A 21,444-nucleotide genomic window follows, 5' to 3' on the forward strand; every position below is an offset into this window, starting at 1 on the left:
GACTGCTTGAGGAAGATTCGCGGACCTGTAGGGATCCCCGGACCAGAGGCTGGGAACCTCTGGCATAGGCTGTAAAAGTGCTATCAGCATTCAACAAAGTTTTTAATGTTTTAATTGATATTTATTCGATCCATTTTTAATAAATTGTCTTATTTTCCACTTTTAAACAGCACACGCTCACCAACTGATCTCTTCTAACTCTGTGATGCAGAACCCGTCTGTTACTGCTGTTTTGCACGCAGGAGACTACTACATTATTTTGCCATTAGACAAGAAAAAAAAAATAGGAAAAAGTAAGACGTGTTACATATGCAAACGCAATGTCTGATGTAATGTGAGATATATTTCTGTAAGTTATAAACGTGTTCTGGGATATCTCACGTTGGACAGAAATATTTAGTGTTCATGAATGATGACCCAAGTTAGAGAACACAGGTTATTTCAAACTGCAACAGACAACAGGAGATGGATATTAGAAGCAATTTGCCTTAAAGTTGCAGTGGATCATAAATAAATAGAATGAATCCTTCAGCGTCCCCTCCACTCTTATTAAAACACAAACGAAGGACCAAATGAAAATCAGAGATGAAATCTAAGGGCAACATAAAATATGCCTAGTGTCAACGAATGACTAACACTTTCAGTGGAAAGTAAAGGGCAACACTAATCTGTGCATTGTCATTCTATGACAGCCAAACATCAGATGGATGGAAAGTATATCCACATTAGCTAAACCGAACAGCAACAACAATAAATCAACAGAAAATGTGGTTATTTTTGTAAGGGAAGGATGCAAAAAAGTGGGTGAGGTCAAAAGTAAGGAGCAGTTGTTTTTTTTTTTTCTGTTTTTTTTTTTCAAAGAATTATTTTTCTAAAATACTATTGGTGTGTCCCATCTTTAAAAATAGCAATTTGTCTTTTTTATATAGCACTGGTTCCTGCATTAATTTGCTTTTTGTAACACTGTGCCTGACTGTAGTTCATAACCAACTCTAAGGTACTCAGATTAACACTCAAGGAAGACTTATAGGCTGACTGACTATGCCCGATTTCAACCCATCACTAGCAGGTAATACACATCACTGATAAATAGTCTAGACTTATTTTAAGATATTAATAGGCAGGGTATATGCAAATGTTGTTTTTTTTTTTTTTATCAACACTGTGTGCTAAATTATCATTCAATGTGAACCGTGATAGGCTATTTTAATGCCTGGGTAGCAGTACTCAACTTAGAATTTTGCAACCTAATTAGGAATGTGCAGCAACCCAGGTCAGCATAGATGCTACAATCAGCCTCTTTAAAAATTTCAACTAGGTCAACTGTCTCAGCTGAGGAGTACCATTTATCAAACAATATTTTGAGTTTCAATCTATTTACCCCCAATCCTGACACCCAGAGTCAAAGAATGTTTTTTAATAATTTTATTTTTTAAATCTTTTATTTTATTTTTTCAAACTATACGGGTTACTCAAACACATGTCAAGAGTATCAACATACATCAGGTTTTCATGGGTACAAATATCCATTCATGACAGAGACAACAATATTATTAGTGTCGTAGCAGTGGTATCCCCATGCATAACGTAACTGAGTGAGTGGACATATATTGTGTCTGTGCATGACCTTTGTTGTGGTGGTCACCATCGGTTGAACCGGACTCCTCATGTGCTAGCGCTTCTAATGAATGACGATATATTGTCGGATATCTAATAACACCTAACAGGTAGGAAGCTCTTTGTAGGGCTGTGCAGGAGTAGGCCTGAAAATATATTATAACTTTAATAAGTTAAAAGAAACCGAGAAAGAACTAGCTTGGCATATATGAGGCGGGGACGACGGCTTTTCGTCTATAGCTAAATACACACCTCGAATCTCCGGCCTCGGCCTCCGGTTGCCAGGGGCGCGGCAGGGGGGGGGGGGCAGGGGGGTCAGGGGGGGGCGGGTGTAGCGGGAGAGCAGTTTTGGGGCTCGTATCCTCATTATAAAGTTTAAAAATTTCAAAAGCTGGGGCAAATTGTTGTACGTCTGCCGGGCAGTCTGATGCTGAGAGTTCATAGCAACTCCCATTCTGACTGTGGGGTCAGATAGATGTTGTCGATGTTCAGTAGATGAGTCGGGGTGATTGGAAGCAATGTCGGGGGGGGGAGCCTGTGTAGGTGGGTTGCGTGGTAACAAATCAATGGGGATGTTCTAATGTCGTCTCCTTGCCAGTCTTTTGTGTGCTCAGTTTATCCTCCAATTTCGCTAGATAAGTATCCCAAAGTGTTACCCCCCCTCCGCCCCATGCTTGCTTATCCTGATCTAATGGATGTACCTCTGCCGTGGTCCAACGCAACACCAACCAGAGCCACGCTTGTGTATCCTGGGGGCGCGTAGCCTTCCAGGCCATGGCGATCATGCGTTTAAACAATATTAGGGCAAGATCAACGAACTTCATATAGTACTTGGATCGTTTATTGCGCTTGGCCACCCCCAGTAAACAAAGGAGCGGGTCTGGCGTAAGGGATTTGTCTATATTGTCAGATATGTGTTGCATAATACATCCCCCAGAACTATATATTTCAGGACATTCCCAAGTCATGTGCAGGAAGGTGGCGTCATTGTGTCCACAGCGCGGGCACCTCGAGGTGACCTCTAGGAACATGCAGTGAAGTCTATGTGGAAATAAGTATGTTTGGTGAGCATAGTTAAAATGTGTAAATTTTAATCTAGCATTTCGCGAGACATGTCGCACTTGGGCCAATGCCATTTCCCATTGTTGGTCTGTCAGCTCGATACCCAATCCCCTGTCCCATCTCGCCTTGATACGGGGATGCGGTACAGTTGGGGTTTCCCTTAATAGGATGTATAGGTTAGACACTGCTTTTTTCACCTGACCTTGTGTTAGAATATAATGAAGTCCCAAGTGCGTAGTCGGCTCCAGGAGACCAGATTGCCATATTTGTTTCACAACAGCACAAAGGGCCGCGTGTGCTAGAAACTGTCCGGGGCCCAGGTGGAATGCTGTTCTAGAGTCTGTGAAGGAGCGCAGTTGTCCCTCAGCATAGAGATCACCTACGTGCATGCAGCTCCCCCTCCTGCCATGTGTGGAAATCGTATGCTTGCTTATGGGTTTATATCTGAGGTATGTCCCATATGAGCGCACTCAATAAGCTGTGTATGGTGTTGAAGAAGGCCCGTCCGGGAGATACTGGCAGCGCTAGAAATAAATAAATAAATCTAGGGAGCACAAGCATCTTCGCTATCGCTGCTCTACCCATAGGGGAGAGTGATAATCGTGTCCAGAAGGGCAATGACCTGCGTATAGGGGACAGCACTTTGTTATAGTTGCCCTCCACTAAATCCGATTCAGCCAAGTATACATCTATGCCCAAGTAACAAAAGCTCCCAGTTGCCCATATTAGCCTTCCTTGTGCCGGCATTTGGTTTAGCATATCATTCGGTTTTTTTAGTGGGAACACGCAGGATTTATTCCAGTTTACTCGAAAGCCCGATAATTCACCGAATTGGTCTAATATCTTGTATAGGCCGGTTAGAGTGTCAGTGGGTCCTCGTAGATAGATTAATACATCATCTGCATATAATGATATAATATGCCAACTGCCATCGACCCACACACCCCATTCAATGTTTTTCGTCCGGAGGCACGCTGCAATAGGTTCCATGGCTAGCACAAAAAGTACCGGGGACAGCGAGCAACCCTGTCTTGTTCCTCTTTGAATAGGGAAGGGGTCTGATATATAGTGGCCCGTCTGGCCTGTGGCGTAGTGTAGAGCAGCTGTGTCCACTGTAAGAATTGGGGACCTATTCTGAAACGTCTCAATGTCCATATCAGGTAAGGCCACCCTATTGTGTCAAATGCCTTTTCAAAGTCCAAAGACACCGCAACTTGGACGTCTGCATCCTTGGAAACCGCATCAATGATATGGCATAGTCTCCGGGTATTATGGTATGTGGCCCTATTTGGTATAAATCCATTTTGATCTGGATGTATTAAGGACGGAAGTATAGGAAGTAGCCTATTCGCCAGAATCTTACTTAAAATCTTGTAATCAAGATTAAGCATAGAGAGGGGACGGTAGGAGCCCACCTCCAGAGGGTCTTTGCCCGACTTCGGGAGCACTACAATAAGGGTCTCATTCATCGAGGTGGGGAGTCCCCCTTGCTGGTGTGAGGTCTCATATAGGGCCATTAGCCGAGGTGCAAGGTGGGTTTCATATGTAGCGTAAAATTCAATAAGTAACCCGTCCATGCCTGGGGTCTTCCCTCTTGCCATTTGCTTTATCGCCAATTGCACCTCTGCAAGTTGTAGAGGCTGCTCTAGGTCTTGCTTTCGCTGTTGTGTAAGGGTGGGGAGAGGGAGCTCATGAAGCAATAAGTGTTTGTCATATGAAGGCAGGGTCATTTGTGCTGTGTATAGAGTCTTATAGTATTGAACAAAGGCCTCATTAATCGCCTCTTTAGTGTTAACCACTTCCCCTTTATCATTCCTAATCTCACCTATTACCGTTCGAGGTACCTCAGAGCGCAACAGCCAGGCCAACATGTGACCAAGTTTGTCCCCTTCCCTATGTTGTCGGGTTGAATATTCTTTGTAGTCTAATGTCCCAAGCCTATCTAATTCTTCATGATATTGTTTACGTTGTAGTGACAGTAATCGTCGTGCTGATGGGTCAGTTATGACTGTTTTCTCTTGCTGACCTATTTCCTGCTCCAGTTTCAATACAGTGCGTGTAAGAGCGGTTTTCACTCCCCACGAGGAGGTCATACAATGACCTCGTACAACCACCTTCATTGCATCCCATTCCACTCTAGTGTCGCCCACCGAGCCCTCGTTGTGTTGGAAGAATTCTTTAATAGCTGTACCCAATTGTGTTCTATAAGGCATGTCTTGTAAGGATTCTACTCTGAGTCTCCATGTCCGTGTCTTAGGCCTAGGTTGCCCCTATTTAAAAACCACCCGCAATGGGTTGTGGTTGGATATAGTTCTACCCAAGTACTCAGAGCTACGGATATTGGGCCACATGAGTGGGTCACAAAAAATATAATCCAATCTCGTATGTATGTGGTAACCTGGCGCATAGTAAGAATACTCCCTATCTTCAGGGTGCTGTAGACGCCAGATATACTGTAGCCGCATTGCTTGCGTCCATTGGCAAAAGTGTTTAGTGGTGTGTAAACCTGCAGTGTTTGGAAGGGGGCAATGGGGGGTGGGGGGAGTCGAACGGTCCAGATCTGTGTTTTGGATACAATTAAAGACTCCCCCCCCCCCCCATAACCTAGGCGTGCTTGGGTCCTGTACTAAGAACGGGGAAAGCTCATTAAAGAAGGGTCCCTCCGCTGTATTGGGACCATATATATATATATATATATATATATATATATATATATATATATATATATATATATATATATATATTATATATAGGTCAGGAGAATGGGACGACCGTCCAATTGCCCTTCTAGCATAACATATCCCCCCTCTCGATCAATATGTATCTTGGTTGAATGAAACTGCACCTCTGGAGCTATCCAGATTAAGGTGCCTCTGGCATATGCGGAATAAGCAGTGCCGCATATCTGACCTCTCCAACAACGGGAAAGCTTAACTAGTTCTCCCTGTGTCAGATGGGTCTCCTGTAAACAGGCGAAATGTACACGGCATCTCCTGAGATAGGAATATATTCTGTATCTCTTAATAGGATTACTCATACCCCGGCTGTTCCAAGTCAGCATAGTGCACTCAGTAGTCATTGTTACTTGGGTTGCAAGATCAATGCGTCTCGTGCCCCCCTCCCCTACGATCATCAACAACTTTTCCAACTGTAGCACCCCAGACACCAAGCATTTACATATATTAATCACTAGCAAAACAACTTCCAGAGCCCAGGTTTGATCCAAAATAAGTATCATGCCAGAATCCCACAAACCTACTTCTATGAAGTGTAAAACTGCAATATTTGCATATCCTTTCGGTGAAAGCACACCATGTGGTGTCCCTTGCCTTCGTGGGGGGGCAGGACGTGCCATGTTGCAGATGGGAGACCAACCCACGGGCCCCATGTCTTTTCAATAGTTCCACGACCAGAGCCCTGGAAGCTCGCCCCAGCAGGCGTCCCATGGCTTCGTGTCATGGGGATCGGCTAGGCGCTTCAATCTCCTGCACTCGCAAGATCTCCGTAGCGTGGGGTCAGTGTCGGGCCCTCATTATCCAGTGATCCCCGCGAGGGCGGCGGGGTCCCCGTATCTGTGTCTGAGGGAAACTGATGGTTCTCTGTTAAGGCATAGAAGGAGTTGGTGGATAGTTGAGCTGCTTCCTTTATGGCTTACTCACGCTCCTTGACCGCTTGGGCTCGAGAAGGTCTCACTTTGCTATGTTTTCTCTTGCGTTGCTTCGTGCGTGGAGTCAGCCAAGTGGGATCCTCATGGTGGTCCGGAGTCGTATGCATGAGACCTTTCGCGTGTAGCCAGGTTCATGCGTCCTCTGGCGAGTGGAAAAGTTGTATTGCCTCGCCATCAATCACTCGAAGTTTAGCGGGGAACAACAGTGCGTATTTATAATTCAGTTCTTGCTGTCGTTGTTTCACCTTAAATAGGAGTTGCCCTGGGATTGTACTTCTACAGTGAAATCTGGGTAGGCTGAGATTTCTGTGTTCTCATATCACCACGGGCCGTGAGAGCGGGATAACTGTAAAATCAGATCTCTGTCTCTGAAGTTTAAAAGTCGAGCTATTGTGGTTCGTGGAGGAGCGCCTAGCCGAGGGGGTCTGCCTGGGACCCTGTGGGCTCTTTCGACAGAAAAGAACTTGGAAGGGTTTCCACCCAGTGCAGTGTTGATCAGCCACTGTTCTATGAAATCCTCCACTCGTTTGTGCAAAGCCGTCAGCTCCAGTTTTAATTGCACCATGTGTCTGTAAGTCCTGCACCATGGGACGAATGGCTGCTAAAGAAGATTCAGTTCCCTCTACTCGGTCCGTCAGGTTTCGGTGGTCCACGCGAAGTAAATTGACCTCCGTGGCAATTCCATCTATCCTCGATTCTAGTGACGTTTATGTATCCAGTATGGCCTGCAGGACTTTATCAAACTCAGTGGAGCGTGACTTAAGCGTAGCATCCAGGTGCGCCAACGTTTCCAACGCTCCTCCCTCCCTCAGGGTGTAGTCCATATCGGGTCCTGTGCTTTTAGAGTTCTTAGTTTTACCCATCCTTGCAGTGTAGTAGGGGACCCTAGCACCAACAAGAAAGCAGGTCAAGGAGTAATCAGGAGGCCTCCAGACGTGCTGTGAGAATTTAAACGTAGAGCCCTATGGCTCTGCTCCTCTCTTAGACTTTCCATTGGAGCCACAGCGTGCCGCTCGTGTACTCATCCTTTCCAATACACTGCAGTCTCACTCAGTCTCTCAAATCTCTTGGGAAGCAGCGCCAAAAGGCTCACCTGTGTCATGAGCAGCCCCGGGAGCTTAGATTCCAGGAATGGTCTCATTTCCTTGTTCTATTTGACTTTAGGCGGTGACCTCTGTTGGTTAATGATTACCCCGTTCGTATTGAGTCTCCGGAGGGAGCCAATCCCAGGCCCTCCTCTGGTGTGTGGGACGTCAGCCGAGTTCCCCCTTCACTGCTGCGGGCTCGGTGACCATCCAGTATTACTGTCATCGCTTCTGAATTGCCGTAGAGGTCATTGGGTTCTCCGTGACCCTTCCGTCTTGAGCTCTGCTAGCGCCTCCGATTAAGTTGTCAGTTACTTTGCGCTTTCTGAGGGCCACTTTGGGGTTGGGTGGTGTATCACGGCCAGCAGGGACTCTTCTCCCTTGACTGGCTGGTATATCTACTGCTCCGGTTCCTTCTTCCAGCCCTCAGCTCTCTTCGGCATTTTTGACATGCGCTCACCCTTGCCTAATGTACGGGCTGGAAACAGTCTCCGCCACGCTCGGCGGCAGCACCGCACGTCCCAAATGGAACTCACCGGCCCGCAGTTGCCGCTCCTCCGCAGGGCCACATCGAGCGTCCCCGGTGCTCGCACAGGCGCCGCTCACCTCTGTCTCTGCAGTCAGGCTAGTTTTAGCCTCCACTGCTCCTCCGAAACGCTGCTCCGCAGCGCTCAGCAGCAGCGCAAGGCACTGCGGTTGAGGTCCAATTCCGGGGCCTACTGGCTCGTGACTGCCGATCTTCCGTCGGAACGCCTTTAGCGTCTTATTCCCTTTCCAGAGGCGCCAGGCGTCTCACCGATGCCTCTGCTCAGCTTCTTGCTTGTTCTCACCGAGGCTCGGGTCGCGCCCGGGTTTATTTCAGGATATTCTTTCGGGGCCCTTGCGGAGCTCAAATTCAGGCATCCGCTCCGGCCGCCATCTTGACTCCCCAGAGTCACAGAATGTTTTTTCTACTGGGTACTCAGTCACCTCAGCCTAGAGTGTAGATGGCTTATGACTGTGGCGTTTACGAATGAAAAACATCTGTCAGACAAGTACCTGCAAAAACATAAGCAGTATGCACAGTCTTGCGTAACAATTTAAGAAGTCTCAGCATATGGGATGTAGAAGTGCGTAAAAGATGCATTATAGGTAATCTATATCGAGCGTTGAGAAATACCCTCCCCCTTAGGCTTTCACTTTCATACATCAGATTATATGACTGCATTGAGTGTCATTAATTAGAAGTGGTAGTTTTCAAACATGAACGTAGAAGCATTTTCTGATGACAACGCTATTAGTGAACTAAGAGGCAAGCAGCTGTCATACACATCCTCTTGGTACCCTAAATCACTGGTTCCCAAGCTGTGGTCCAGGGACCCCTGGGGGTCCGCAAAGCCTTCTTAGGGGGGTCCGCGACTGCTTAGAAAATTAATAAATATTAATACATATTGGCAAATTAGGTCCCAAGCGTCCAGGAATGACTCAGTGGGGGGTCCCCGGATTCCAATGATGATTCGGTGGTGGTCCCTGGGTTCCAGTAATGATAAAGTGGGGGTCCACAGAAGTCGCAAGGTTGGGAACCACTGGCCTAAATTATTATATATGCCAACATTCTAATCTATTAAGAGACGTTTTGTACATTGCACATGCTGAACTCCTGTACTTCAAGGTGCTCTCATGTATGCAAATGAAGATAAGCATTGGCAAAGCCAATAGGTCTCGCCTTTGATACCGATTGACTTTGCAAATTATTTAGCAATACTTTGCAGCATGGCTAAAGAGGAAACCAAAAAAAAGTGTTTTGACGCAGCGCAGCTGCCATGTCATTTTGTAGGCCTGTGCATTGCACATGCACTCATCTACAAAATGCACAGGGGATCGCTTTCTTACTGATCCAAGCTGGACTGGTAAATTTAAAAAGTAAAAGTGGGCGATGGCAAGAAGCCACAGTCAGCCGCTTAGTGACTAGGATCATTATGTTTATCTGTGAAACAGTTGCTTAGCACTAAAGACTTTTTGGGTAAAATTAACCTGTCTCTACTGTCCGCTACAATAAACAATACGAAGACCGCAAAGAAGCAGATGGCAAAAGAGACAGCAATATGGGTGAGGTGGTAAAAACTCATTAACAAAAGAATGTGGAGGCGGAGATGCACATTAGCACAATGAGCCTTAGAGGACAGAGTGCAGGGAGAAGATAAGCATAAAATGAACAACTGCAAAACGTATGTACTCTCATGGAAGGCTGAACAAAATGCAAGCACTTGTAGAAGAATAGAGGATCCAGTCAGAGAGGCGGTAAACAGGTTTTGCTCCATGGGGAGGGCAAAGACATGCTCAAGGTTCTAAAACAAAGCCAATGAATAGAATGCAAGCAAATGTAAGTGACAAAACAAAGTCAATGGTAAGTGAAGAGAGGAATGAGGTCTAGGTAGCTTTAGGTATGTCCCCAACAAGCCTTGCACAACTAGACAGCTATGATGTCCGATAGTCTTCGACCTACAAAAGGAGGCAAGTTGAAATCAAAAATGTCTAGGATCACACAATCTGGTAAAGCGGGACTGATCACGTTTTGTGATCTGACATTGTGGAATTCAGCAACTAAATAGGTTGCTCTTTCTCAGTCACATTATACACAAAAAGATAATGCCTTGTCTTTAATCCTGGTGCATGACCATGGAGCCAGGGTGCCACAGAGAAGACACACGAAGGGTTAGCTTGTTTTTGGGCTGAAGCATCTAAGAGAACCTCAGGCTGAGCCAGAACCAGCCATCTGGCTTGAGCTTGGCTCAAGCCTCGAGTGGCTCACCCACCTCTATCACATAATGCCAGTTAAGGGGATAGAGGCATAGGAAAGGGCATGATTTGACCATGATCAAACAACTTGTGAAGCAGGAATAACACCATCACAGGGCAAGACTCCTTCTTTCAAGGTCCATAACTTTCTCACTACACCACATTTTAATGAGTGTGCCACAAGACTGGGTGTTCTCTCCACACTGGTCAAATCAAATGATTGTTGGGTTACAGTCATGTTTTCGTATCACATACTACCTGCATTAAGTTTGATTTATGCCCTTCACTGCTCTACACAAAAAAAAAAACAAAGGTGAATGAACGTTCAAAGTGTTTGGCAACAGCATACAATTTGTCAGAAGTGGAGGTGGGATTAATAAAAAACATTCTTCTGATTCCATAGTTTCTCTTTTGATCATCCCACAACAACCGGAGTGTCAATAATTCTGATGCTGAGACTGATGGACTACTCTCACCCCAAAATGCCACTGTGTTGTGGACCCTGTCGAGACATTTAATACAGAGTCAGGATTAAATGTCATGTCTCCTAGGTCCATGGCTCACGCTTTTCCACTGGGTCAAATTTAGTGGTGGAGGTTGGGTGTTTGTGTCTGCCAAACTCAGTTGGGAGGGGTCTTAGCCGAAGATTTTTTATAGTACTAGCCACCGGTTTCTAAGTTCTCCTATTGTTTACAGATAAGTGACAAAAGGCATAAGGAGATTTTGAGATCTAAGGTTGCATTTCATTCAGATTTAATAAACGAGTTACTTCATTTGCACACCTAACTTGCCAACAGTGGAAATAGCAAGCAGACGGGGCTTACTCTAGGTTGCGGGTGAGTGCTAGCAAATCACATACAGCTTAACACAGTATTGTCAAATCTATTTTCAGTCTCTTCAAGAGAGTCAGGGTCTACTTCATGGGCAGTAAGGAATGAACCCTCAAAATGATTCCATCACTCACAGTTCAAACAATGTACGCGCTTCACCCTCCCTAAGCACAAATAAGACCCCCCCCCTTCCCCGAATCCCCCACTGCTGTTAAAAGTGCGACCCACAGTCATACCACAGACCATACTTTTATGGCCCTTGGCAAAATGTTTGCGGGCACCCATGCTCTAGACCAGCATGATGCAAATGTTTTGGAAAATTACATGTTTCTTGCATTATGGGCAATCGCCCTCTGAGCAACAAATGTCTGCTGAGTTATTTAACCTCCGTGGCTTATGGGTATCCTCCTTCACCACTGGAGTTCACTGGAGCCCAAGTGCATGGAAGCCCTAAAAAAAGTGGTCTTCGATAGCTGTGGTACTCCAACCCCTAGAGTCAAGAAGCAAGTATGAGTTGCTTTCTCAATGTAAAGATTCTCTAAGTGAAAACTAGCAAAATGGCATTTTTACAGATGCTGTGCCTTAAATACAGGAGGGGCTTTAGGTTGGCATAAATCACAGCTATGTTAGAATAGGTATAGTACAGGACAATTTCATTTGCTAGCAAGTTCAAACAGAATCTAAAGGATGTCTTTTGTCATTAGGACAAAGCCAGAAATTAGAGAACTTTCCTTAGCAGGTTAAGCCCATATTACTTGTTGACCTGGGCCCAATAAGGCCAGAATGTCTGAGGACCCAGATATACAGAATTCCTTGTAGGAGAAACGTTTAACAAGATCAACTAAAGGCACAGTAATCTTTAGGTTTCAGACTTCTACTGTAAAATAATCTGTTTGTATGCACTCCTAATACTCTTTAGATGACAATTACTAGGCAAAAGAAAACCAGATGAACCCACCAACATTTGCAGGTTCTTTGGTGAATCTGAAAAGCCTGTTAATATTTATTAGCTCCCTGAAGCTACCAAGTTACCGGGGACATTTTGCCACAAGGGAAGTAGGAATATCCTCAAATCCTCCCTACCATCTATAAACTATCCACTCCGCTGACTCCAGTAGCATCCTCTGCCGTGCTCCTTATGCACCGAGACTCTGATTATATTCTCTAGTAGTAAACAAACTTCCATCATCAAAAAGAGAAGAAAATAATTTGTGTTCTATGGCTCCAGTGGACTATGCTGTAACTCACTGTGAGACAGGCTGAAGTCAAGATACTGAATAGAAAAAAGTGTCACTTGCCTCCTGTCATTCACAGTGTATAGTCCATTTGCCTTGTTTATAGTACACAGACTATAATCTCATACAGAAGATGCAAGTCCTTTTTACTGTGCATGCACTAAACATACTGCACACCTTGACCAGCCACAACTAACAGGAGAGAAGTAGTATGTGAAGAAAAACTGAATTCACTTCATGAAAGAAACATGGCAGTTTTGCTTGCCTTACCATCAGCTGTTAGCTGGACAAAAACATGTCCATTTTTGTGTTGATAAAAATGGTTTATCATTTTTTTTAATAACAATCTGTGTAGTCCACTTCAGCTTTATACACATTGTAAAGGTATGTACACTACAGCATGTCATCCCAACCCACTCGGCCGTCATCCATCATTCCCCAGCCCATAAAATGCCCAGCACTTGCCCCAACAGCTTCATGACAGGTTGTTCCATTTTAGCACACTCAATCTACCCTCTCTCGCTTTTTCACTACGGAAGAGGGGTGAGGGGATATCCATCTGAGTGCAATATCTTGTTTGGCAACAGCTGTGGCCACACCAACCACTGTTCATTACAGCGAGAACCATCCAGGCCTTTTAGGATGCCTAACAGCCCCACTCAGGATTCAAGATAACATCTTTTCGATTTCCTTACAGAAGTTCATTATCCAGGTCAAGACCATACAAGTGGAAGAAGTCTGCTTCTGCCTGATCACAGCAGAAGCAGGTAGGCTGAGGACGTTTTCTGGCATGCCATAAGTATTTAGGTGTAAACTAGGTGGTATTATAGTTAGTGTATTTGGATCAGTCCCAATTTGAAAGAAATGGCTATTTCTGGGGAACCTATCTGGGAATAATGTTTTCAAAAGGGCTGATCAGCTCCTCCTATTTCCTTTAAGGATCATAACCCCATATGGGGCATTGACTACTAATGTGTGGAATAGGTAAGATATCGCACCTAGTCCCAAGCAGGCCTAGAGAAGGCTGTGTTCAAGCAGTGTAGTGGGGTGTTCCAGACAGGGTCGGGCTGGGAACCCAAAGCAGACCTGGCAAATTTTGTAAACCAGTCCCCCATACGGTGCATAGCAAGCGAGTCTGGCCACTACAAAGGGGCTTGAGGGGTTCCCACTATCCATAAAAACCTGGGGTGGGGGGTAGAGGAAAGGATTGAACGGCAAAACATGTGCATACTACAACACATTTTCTTTATTTTATATTCAACTGTATTCTTTATAAAAGCATGGTAAATGAAGCCCTACAGTGCACCAGGATACAGGAATCTTGTTTGGGGCTCTTCAATGATTCCTTCAACATCACCCTCTAACACTGCCTCTCATCTCTCCATAGCCCGTCTCTCACATGCATTTCATTTGTTTTATAGCACAACTCTCATCAGCATAGGGTGTTGGAGCACTTTACATCACACACACATACAGAGACAATGAATTGTGTGTGTAAATCAGTGTATAGAAAATGTTACATAAGAAAAAGTGGACTACAAGGTGTAGGCTTCACATGTCATACATACTGGTAGGCATTGTTTAAGAGTGCTTGATCTGGGGAAGCATAAACTCAGGATTCAGAATGTGGCACAGTGGTTAGGGTTGACTTTACTATTAACAATTTATTTCTACCCAAACAAACTCTTTTTTAGCCAAATTAGGATAATCAAATACTGGACAAAACAACTTTCCAACCTGTACAATGCAATTTGCATGCAGCTCTTTGACGGCAGTTCATAGCTCACTGTGGTATATTAGGATTGTAACTTATGAACTGCAATAGTAACAAAAGGAACTGTGTGACAAAAGCAGTATGTCAGTGAGCTATGCACATAAAATATTGTTCTGTGATCTGCATAGTACACGTTCTTTGCAGCAGGCATGTTAATCCTCTCTGCTACTTTAGATGAGTCAAAACTGCCACTAGACAAACCCCCAATCTCTCTCCTGCAGGTCCATTACTCACTCGAGGTATCTTGGCACTTTTATTGTTGGATATGCAAGGAACTCTGCAGTGCTTTTAAAACTGCTGCACTGCTACAAAACCACCCCTAGTGGCAAATGCAATCCCCACTCTCTCAGCCTCCTGGAGAAACACACAATGCGTGGTACAGTCAGTCCAGCCTTGCGTGCAGATATTACATGGAATATCGGAGTTGCAATAATTTGTGAAACACCACATGTGAATGGCCCTCCAGTTGAGCAGTGCAATGTAGTCACTATTCCTCCCAAGAGGGGGTAGTTTGAGTGTCTTGTTCCATTTCATAAAGCAAGAATTGTCCATTTACCATATCTATTAGTGAGCACTATTTTGCCTTCTTCCTTGGAATACAATGGCCTGCTCACTACATACAGAGAAAACAGAATACTACAGACACAAAATAAGGATCATTAACCTGCCCTGCAGTCAAGTCTTTAAACAAATCTAAATCCTCTGTACCTTTGTCCATTCACACCCAATTAAATTCAGATGTGTTTGGGGAAGAAAAGAGGGGCTACTAATCTCTGCTTCACCCCTAAAACTCGGGTTTTTCAGAGTTCAGTTGAATGAGTTCACATAAGCCTAATGCAGCTGCATTGGGATATTCAGTATCACGCTTACATTTTTAAAATACTATAAAAAAGTTTTTTCTTTGACTAAAACTCTTAAGGAACTTTGATCACATCTGTACTATATCTTGTTGCATTTGGTATTTCATCAGTTTTTGCTTGGAAAGGGAAAGTAGTTTTATCACGGTTGCTGATATTTTCCATTTGAACATTTACTTGAATTTAGTCAATATGTTTCCATTAGATACTTCAGGTAATTTATCCTGGTTGCTTCCATTTTCTACTCCATCATTCAGTCAAACTTAGTCAACAAGTTTGCATTAACTTTAGATCAACATTCGTATGGACCATAATCTCTATATCTCATGGAATAATTAGCTTTATTGTTGACTAGTGTGCATCAGAACTCTAGTTCATCTTACATCAAAAGCCTGACTATGAATTTCTTCCTCCCTGCTATATTGCATGTATAGTCTCAGTCTCTGATAAAGGCAAGATATAAGTAGGCCACGGGTGACAAGTATGACGTATACAGTATTTGTTTGAAGTTCCTAAATCAAGGAAGCATGCAGTTCTTACCATGTAAGCGTGGCTCAGGGGGAGCGGTATACAGAAGGAAGACCGAGTTCCTTGCTCCAAATCCAAATATGCCATTGGCAGCATCACTAGATCGGCTGCAGTACCAGTTCGGAGACGCACCCAACAGTTTATCAACATGAGACATCTTTCCTGTGTAGAACATTTAGGAGAGAAAAACATATTACTCGGGGAATCTGGAAGAATCAAACTGAAGAATACAGCCCACCTCCCCTCAGCCATTCCTTCAACTCTGGGCATTTCTCAACATGTGTGTAACTGTACCTAGGCCCTCATTCCAAGTTGGCTGAAATTTCAGATTCAGCTTGTAACTCCCTTTACTGGTAGTGCTAGAAAATACAAGCCATGTGGCATTTTCAGTAACAAAAATCTGGTGAAATTCCCGGATGTGAAATGCAGAGTAACCATGGGAATCTGGTGAGGTACTGTAGATCCCCCAGTAATTCACCCTTTCTAAGGGGCTCTTCAGGGTATTACTCGAAATCATTCAGGTTGCAGTAATATGTTCAGAGTCTGGTCTTCAGTTTTCTAATAAATGTATACCTATTACCCAACCTATCCAGGGCAGCAGTTAATTAACAAGGTCAGGGGTATCACAAACAAATATACATTGGGTAAACAGGAAAAACAGCATGCGATGATGCAAAATAGAGCGAGACGTAGTAATGAAAAGAAAGGGGTGACTCTGTATCCAGCTTAGGAAGTCACCATTTAAACCAGGTATTAATGGACATTAAAACTTATTGTAGAGTTGAGGGGTCATATACTGAGCACAAGGAGTCATTCTCCTGGTTTCAGGCACTGACAGGATTTTATTTCTTGCAAAGTTGGTCCTGCTGGTGTACATGTCTCTTTCTATGTGCTAACGGGATGGTGAACTTGCAGTTTAGTAATTTACCATTATATACCTGGTTAGGATTTTCACTCAATGTCAATTGGCCCCTTGGATTATGTTGAGTGTGTTTTTGGCTCACAATATTTATTTCATATTCAACTTCTTAGGTCCTACAATTTCCGTCTCTTCAATAGACTTAAAGGCACAAGGAGAAAGCCTTTTCTAAATCCTGGGTTCAAGGATACCCTCATCCCAGTGAGTTACCCTTGATACTTACAGGAGCTTACAACACCTAACAAACCACACAATTAGACAGTCACCTGATATGCTCATTTGTTCACTTTCCTATATAGAATGTTTCCATGTACTTGGGCATGTATCATGTTGATGAATGCTTATGTTACCAAAATTGACTTTTTATTACTTTTACCACTAGTACTCATTTAACTATTACAATTATAATCCAATTACCTTCTGCACTTCCCGATTAATGTTATGCACAATCTGGGTACTCTCTTTAACCGTCACATCATGGATTTGGTTCAGCCATGGTATCCCATGTGTTTGATAATTCACTTTGGACACACACACATCTGTTCTCTACACATTAGTTAAGTGGACATTTTATATTGCACGGTTAGACTCATCTGTGGAGGACTAACTGTATAAAAGGCACTTCTATTTGATATTCACTCTCTTTGTAGTTGGTACCATGGTGGTAGATTTCAGCACGTACTATTCCAAGATGTGGTACTCTGTTAAGTTGTTTTAGCACATGGATGAGTATTAAGCAGCTATGGATCTACCCTACACGCTCAGAAAATGTATCTAACTAACTCTACGTTCATGTAACATGTTTATAGAACAGATGTAGTTAATGGGTATCTACCATTTTTGAGGTAAAACATGGACCCAGGGGGAAAACAAACTTTTGACTGAATGAAAAATTTATGTGCAACAGGTCTGGGCTAAAAGGATACTGGACGGAATTAACAACTTGCAAGATTGTCAGAGGATAAGTGTTCATGTGTTTTTTAGACTTGAGTTCAACTGGAGAAAAGACCTGCAATGTGCAATGCTGACTGGAGACCAGTGGCCTGATGTTCCTCCCTCTGCACTCAGCAAACTGCTTTATATTTGAAGGGACACACATGTGATTTACATATATGGGATCAAAGTCTAAGAGTTGTGCGTTGCCTTTTCTATTGACAGCCCATTCGTATATTGAAGTCATTTTGCTAATAGCAAGGGTACAAATGGCATCATGTTGCACACTTTCACATTCAACAGAGCAGTGAATACATGCCACCCTCACTGAGGAAAAAAGCCTGGGGAAATTGATTTTCCCCATTGATGTACATTGCAAAAAAGGAGATTTTAGGCAGAAGACATAGAAAAAAAGCCGTTTTGGGCTTAAAAACATCAAGGTTCTCCTGCCTGAATCGGGTCTGTTGGCACGTATAGTTATACTGCCACTGCTTCTTCCTTCTGCCCTCTTTGGTCTGTTATACTGACACAGCCTATCTTGCCTGTCCTGCATGGTTGATTGTTGCCCCAGCCTCCCTTTTCTCTGCTCTCCACAGCCCTACCAAGTACCACACATCTGGGGTGAGACTCACGCATTTAAGTGTGGTGGTGCATATTACCGCACTAAAACGCAAAGTCACATTTATAGAGCCTCTGACACCACCAGTGCTGACAATGTTTTTCTCTTGAGTGCAACTGAGGCAGTTATGTCTCTTTTTAGTTTGCTGCTTCCTGCTGTGCCACAGTATTTGGTACCTCAGCATGCAGAGCGCAACGCCACGGGACAGTAAGAGGTCAGTTGCACAGTCTCAATGCAGAGGCAGGATCAATCATCATGCTTCTGGTGGTGCCTGCTCAGGACTCTTGTCGCGGACCCGGCTCACTCAGGTCTGTGTGAATCTTTGTGCTTTTCGGATTTTAATGATAATATGCGGATTATGAGGTGCTAAGCAGCCCGCACAAGGAGCTTATCCGTGCACTGCCAGCCTACAGATTGCATAGAGAAACACATTAACGTCTACTTTAATCTGATGGTAGCAAAGTTACATCCACAGCACCACCTATTGACCACTGACCAATCTCAATTTCCGATTACAGCGTGCCAAAATGTAAATAACCATCTATCAGTTAAGATATCGTAATTAAAAGAATATTTATTTTTATTGCTTTAGTACCACAATTCAGTGGGTAGTACACAAAAAGACAAAACATATCAATATTACATGAGTATTCCACAATGTTACACACTTCATCATGAAGGATATGACCATCTTAGAAAGGAGTTGTAGGTTAGTGACCTTCCATCTTGGGTGTTTTGCAGCTGTTTCAAGATATATATTTATTTTTTTAATTCTCACTGCTGAAAGGAGTGTCCCCCCTCTGATATTTATCTCTTCCCATGCACTTCATCGCTTGGTTTTACTAATGAAAAAGTGTCACCCTAGGCGTCACATTTCGCAGTTGAATGTCACTTATAAGTGAACTGAAACACTGGAAATGTCGCTCATACTCTATGTGAAAACTTGCCAGCTATGCCTCCATGGTCCGTTGAGCTGCCACTGCACCTCCCCCCTTCCCAGCGTGGTCAGCTTGTTGCCTCTGCAACCCCCTCCCTGCCCTCAATTATCTGAGTCTGTGACCCTGACCTCTGCCTCCCCACAGTATTCTAATGAACATATAGACTGCTAACATTCTATATTTATTACAAAAGTGTGCCACGCCTGGCACCATCTTGATTTAATCAAAAGTGTAATAAGTAAAGCATTTCCTTTAGAAATTATTACAAGCATTGGAAAAGCCAATAGGTCCTGACAACAGTCGAGCTCTGAGGTTTTTGTGTTGTCAATGTGAATGTTTTTTAGAATGTGTGCGTTTACACATGCACGTGTGATGTGTCTGTGAGTGTGTATTTATTCCAGGAATGGTGAAGTAAAAGTGCAAGCCCAGGAAAAGAGATCACAAAGAGTCCTGCAAGTAGTCTATAAATACGGCGGGCAGTGCACAGTCCCCAATTGTCTGCAGCACTGCACAGCGTAATTCATGGGCATTATTTTAGTGCTGCCCTCGCATTTTAAACTGTTTTGAAATCTTTAAACGTTAAGCTAGATGCCCGTGTGTGCTTGGGGATATACTAAATTGAGGAAAGGCCCTGTTTGTAGGTATATATTGTGGTGAGAAGCTTTCAAGTAGTTACTTGTTCATGGTGTATGCTGCAGTTAACTGACCACTTCGTGGTTGTCCAGTCCAGTTGACACAAATACAAACTGCTGCCAAACAGCGGCAGTTTAACACGGGCATCTGAACAAAGCAGGATGCTTTGTACTGGATCAAGAAATGTAGCTATGGCTAGTGGGGGCTAAAGAAAACAAAAAATAAGCACACTCAATCTGGAATAAAAAGAGCACATCTTTAATTCAGAGAGAGTGAAAGCATGGTAAAACAGAAGTAAAGTGAGTGCAGCAAACTTTACAAGAGAAAAAAAAAACTGTCTTTGTTTGCATTCTGGAGGAAGCCTGGAGCAGGTAATGAGCTGGCGTCCTTGAAACAGGATCTGACATTTGAGCTTGGCTTTGAATGCTCTGCACATGTTTGATCTTGGTCTTAGAATGCAATGCATCAAGGAATGAGGACAGTCGTCCACAGAGACAGAGAGAGTCTTGCTTGCACTGTGCACACACAGAAATACAAGTAGCTCCGCTACACATATGGCAAAATAACTGCAAACCCTGCTACATAGACATATGCACAAAGGACCGTATAATGAAGAAGGTCGGAAGCCGCAAAGACATCGGGATCATTGTTGCTGACAGGAGCTGATGGGGAGTGGGGACAAATACAGCATTAGTAAAGGAGAGCTTGGTGCATTTTACACTGGACGGCCCCTTTAAAAGGCTGCAAGAAACCACAAGGAATGTAATTATCGTTGTCTTCCAGATTACACATGTTCAAGCATACAGTTGAAGCCCATGTTTGTCATGTTCATACCTCGTGGCACTTGCACCTGCTGTTTTGGAAGTGTTTCTGTTTTTTTAATTAATAAATATTTTTAAAGCGATCCGGGGCTGTTCCGCGGGGAAACCAATAGATATGCTATTTAGAAATGTGAACAAGAAAGAGCTGAGAAATGCCTCAGTTGATACACGCCCACATCCATAGCCACTGAGCTACGTGATATACTCCCACGGCAGAACCGCATCACTGCTGTGACTTGTTGCCTCCGCCCTTCCTCGTGCGCAGCTAATGATGGATGGAGTAACTGAAAAACTGGACAGGATAATTCATAAAAAAAGGTCACGAAAACATTGGAATCATTCTTGCAGACAGGAGCAGATGGGGGCTGGGGTGGGGGGGAGGAAATACAGCATTCATGACGGGGCGCTTTGTGCATTTTAAATATCTCGTGGAACTTGCACCTGCTATTTCGAAAGCATTTCAGTTTTTTAAATTTATAAATATTTTTAAAACAAATCAGGGCTGTTCCACTGGAAACTAGTCACTATGATATTTAAAAAAGTAAACAAGAAAGAGGTGAGAAATGCCTTAGCTGGTACACGCTCAGATCCGTCACCACTGCTATACATGACATATTGCAATGGCGAAAACACGCCACTGTCATGACCCGTTGCCCCCGCCCTTCCTATATGCAGCCAATAATGGACAGAGCGACTGAAAAGTGGGATGGGATAATTCATTTTTTTTTTTTAATAAATGGGGAATGAAGCAGATTAAAATCCCAGCGCTCCGGAGAAGGGCTTGTAAACAAAGAAAAAAGAAGTTCCTAAATTGGTAATAAAATGAAAGACAGTAGCAGGATTATGTACTTAGTCGTTGCTCTCAGAGAGGAGGAAACAGAGAAAGAGGCATGCCAAAAGAAAGCCATGCACAAATGTGAGAAACAATGGGAGAGCGACTATGGAGTCAGCCAATGACAAGCCTATGGGCGGGCTGAAGCCCCCAAAGTACATACAACATGTCTCTTTTCAAGACAGCGTATGTGTGCCATCTAGAGCTGAAACAAAAAATGAGAGGGTCTTATTCCCGTAGAAATTATGGTTAGTGCTCTAAAAAACTAAAATGAGGACATATTTTCTGAGTTCTCAAATAGTGACAAAGCACTTTT

The 21,444-nt window shown here is 43.7% G+C and overlaps 1 protein-coding gene across 2 annotated transcripts in view; it reads right to left on the reverse strand.

Annotated features, from left to right (window-relative positions):
- The window catches only part of GEMIN5 (gem nuclear organelle associated protein 5), a 330,369-nt gene that overhangs the window by 273,607 nt on the left and 35,318 nt on the right, over positions 1-21,444 (reverse strand). For both annotated transcript variants that reach the window (XM_069199624.1, XM_069199625.1), the window contains exon 2: positions 15,446-15,595. In XM_069199624.1, the coding sequence (XP_069055725.1) occupies positions 15,446-15,590 (145 nt within the window). In that variant the 5' untranslated portion in view covers positions 15,591-15,595. The remainder of the gene's footprint in view (positions 1-15,445; positions 15,596-21,444) is intronic.

Source organism: Pleurodeles waltl, chromosome 7 (assembly GCF_031143425.1).
Source record: "Pleurodeles waltl isolate 20211129_DDA chromosome 7, aPleWal1.hap1.20221129, whole genome shotgun sequence".
Lineage (NCBI taxonomy): Eukaryota > Metazoa > Chordata > Amphibia > Caudata > Salamandridae > Pleurodeles > Pleurodeles waltl.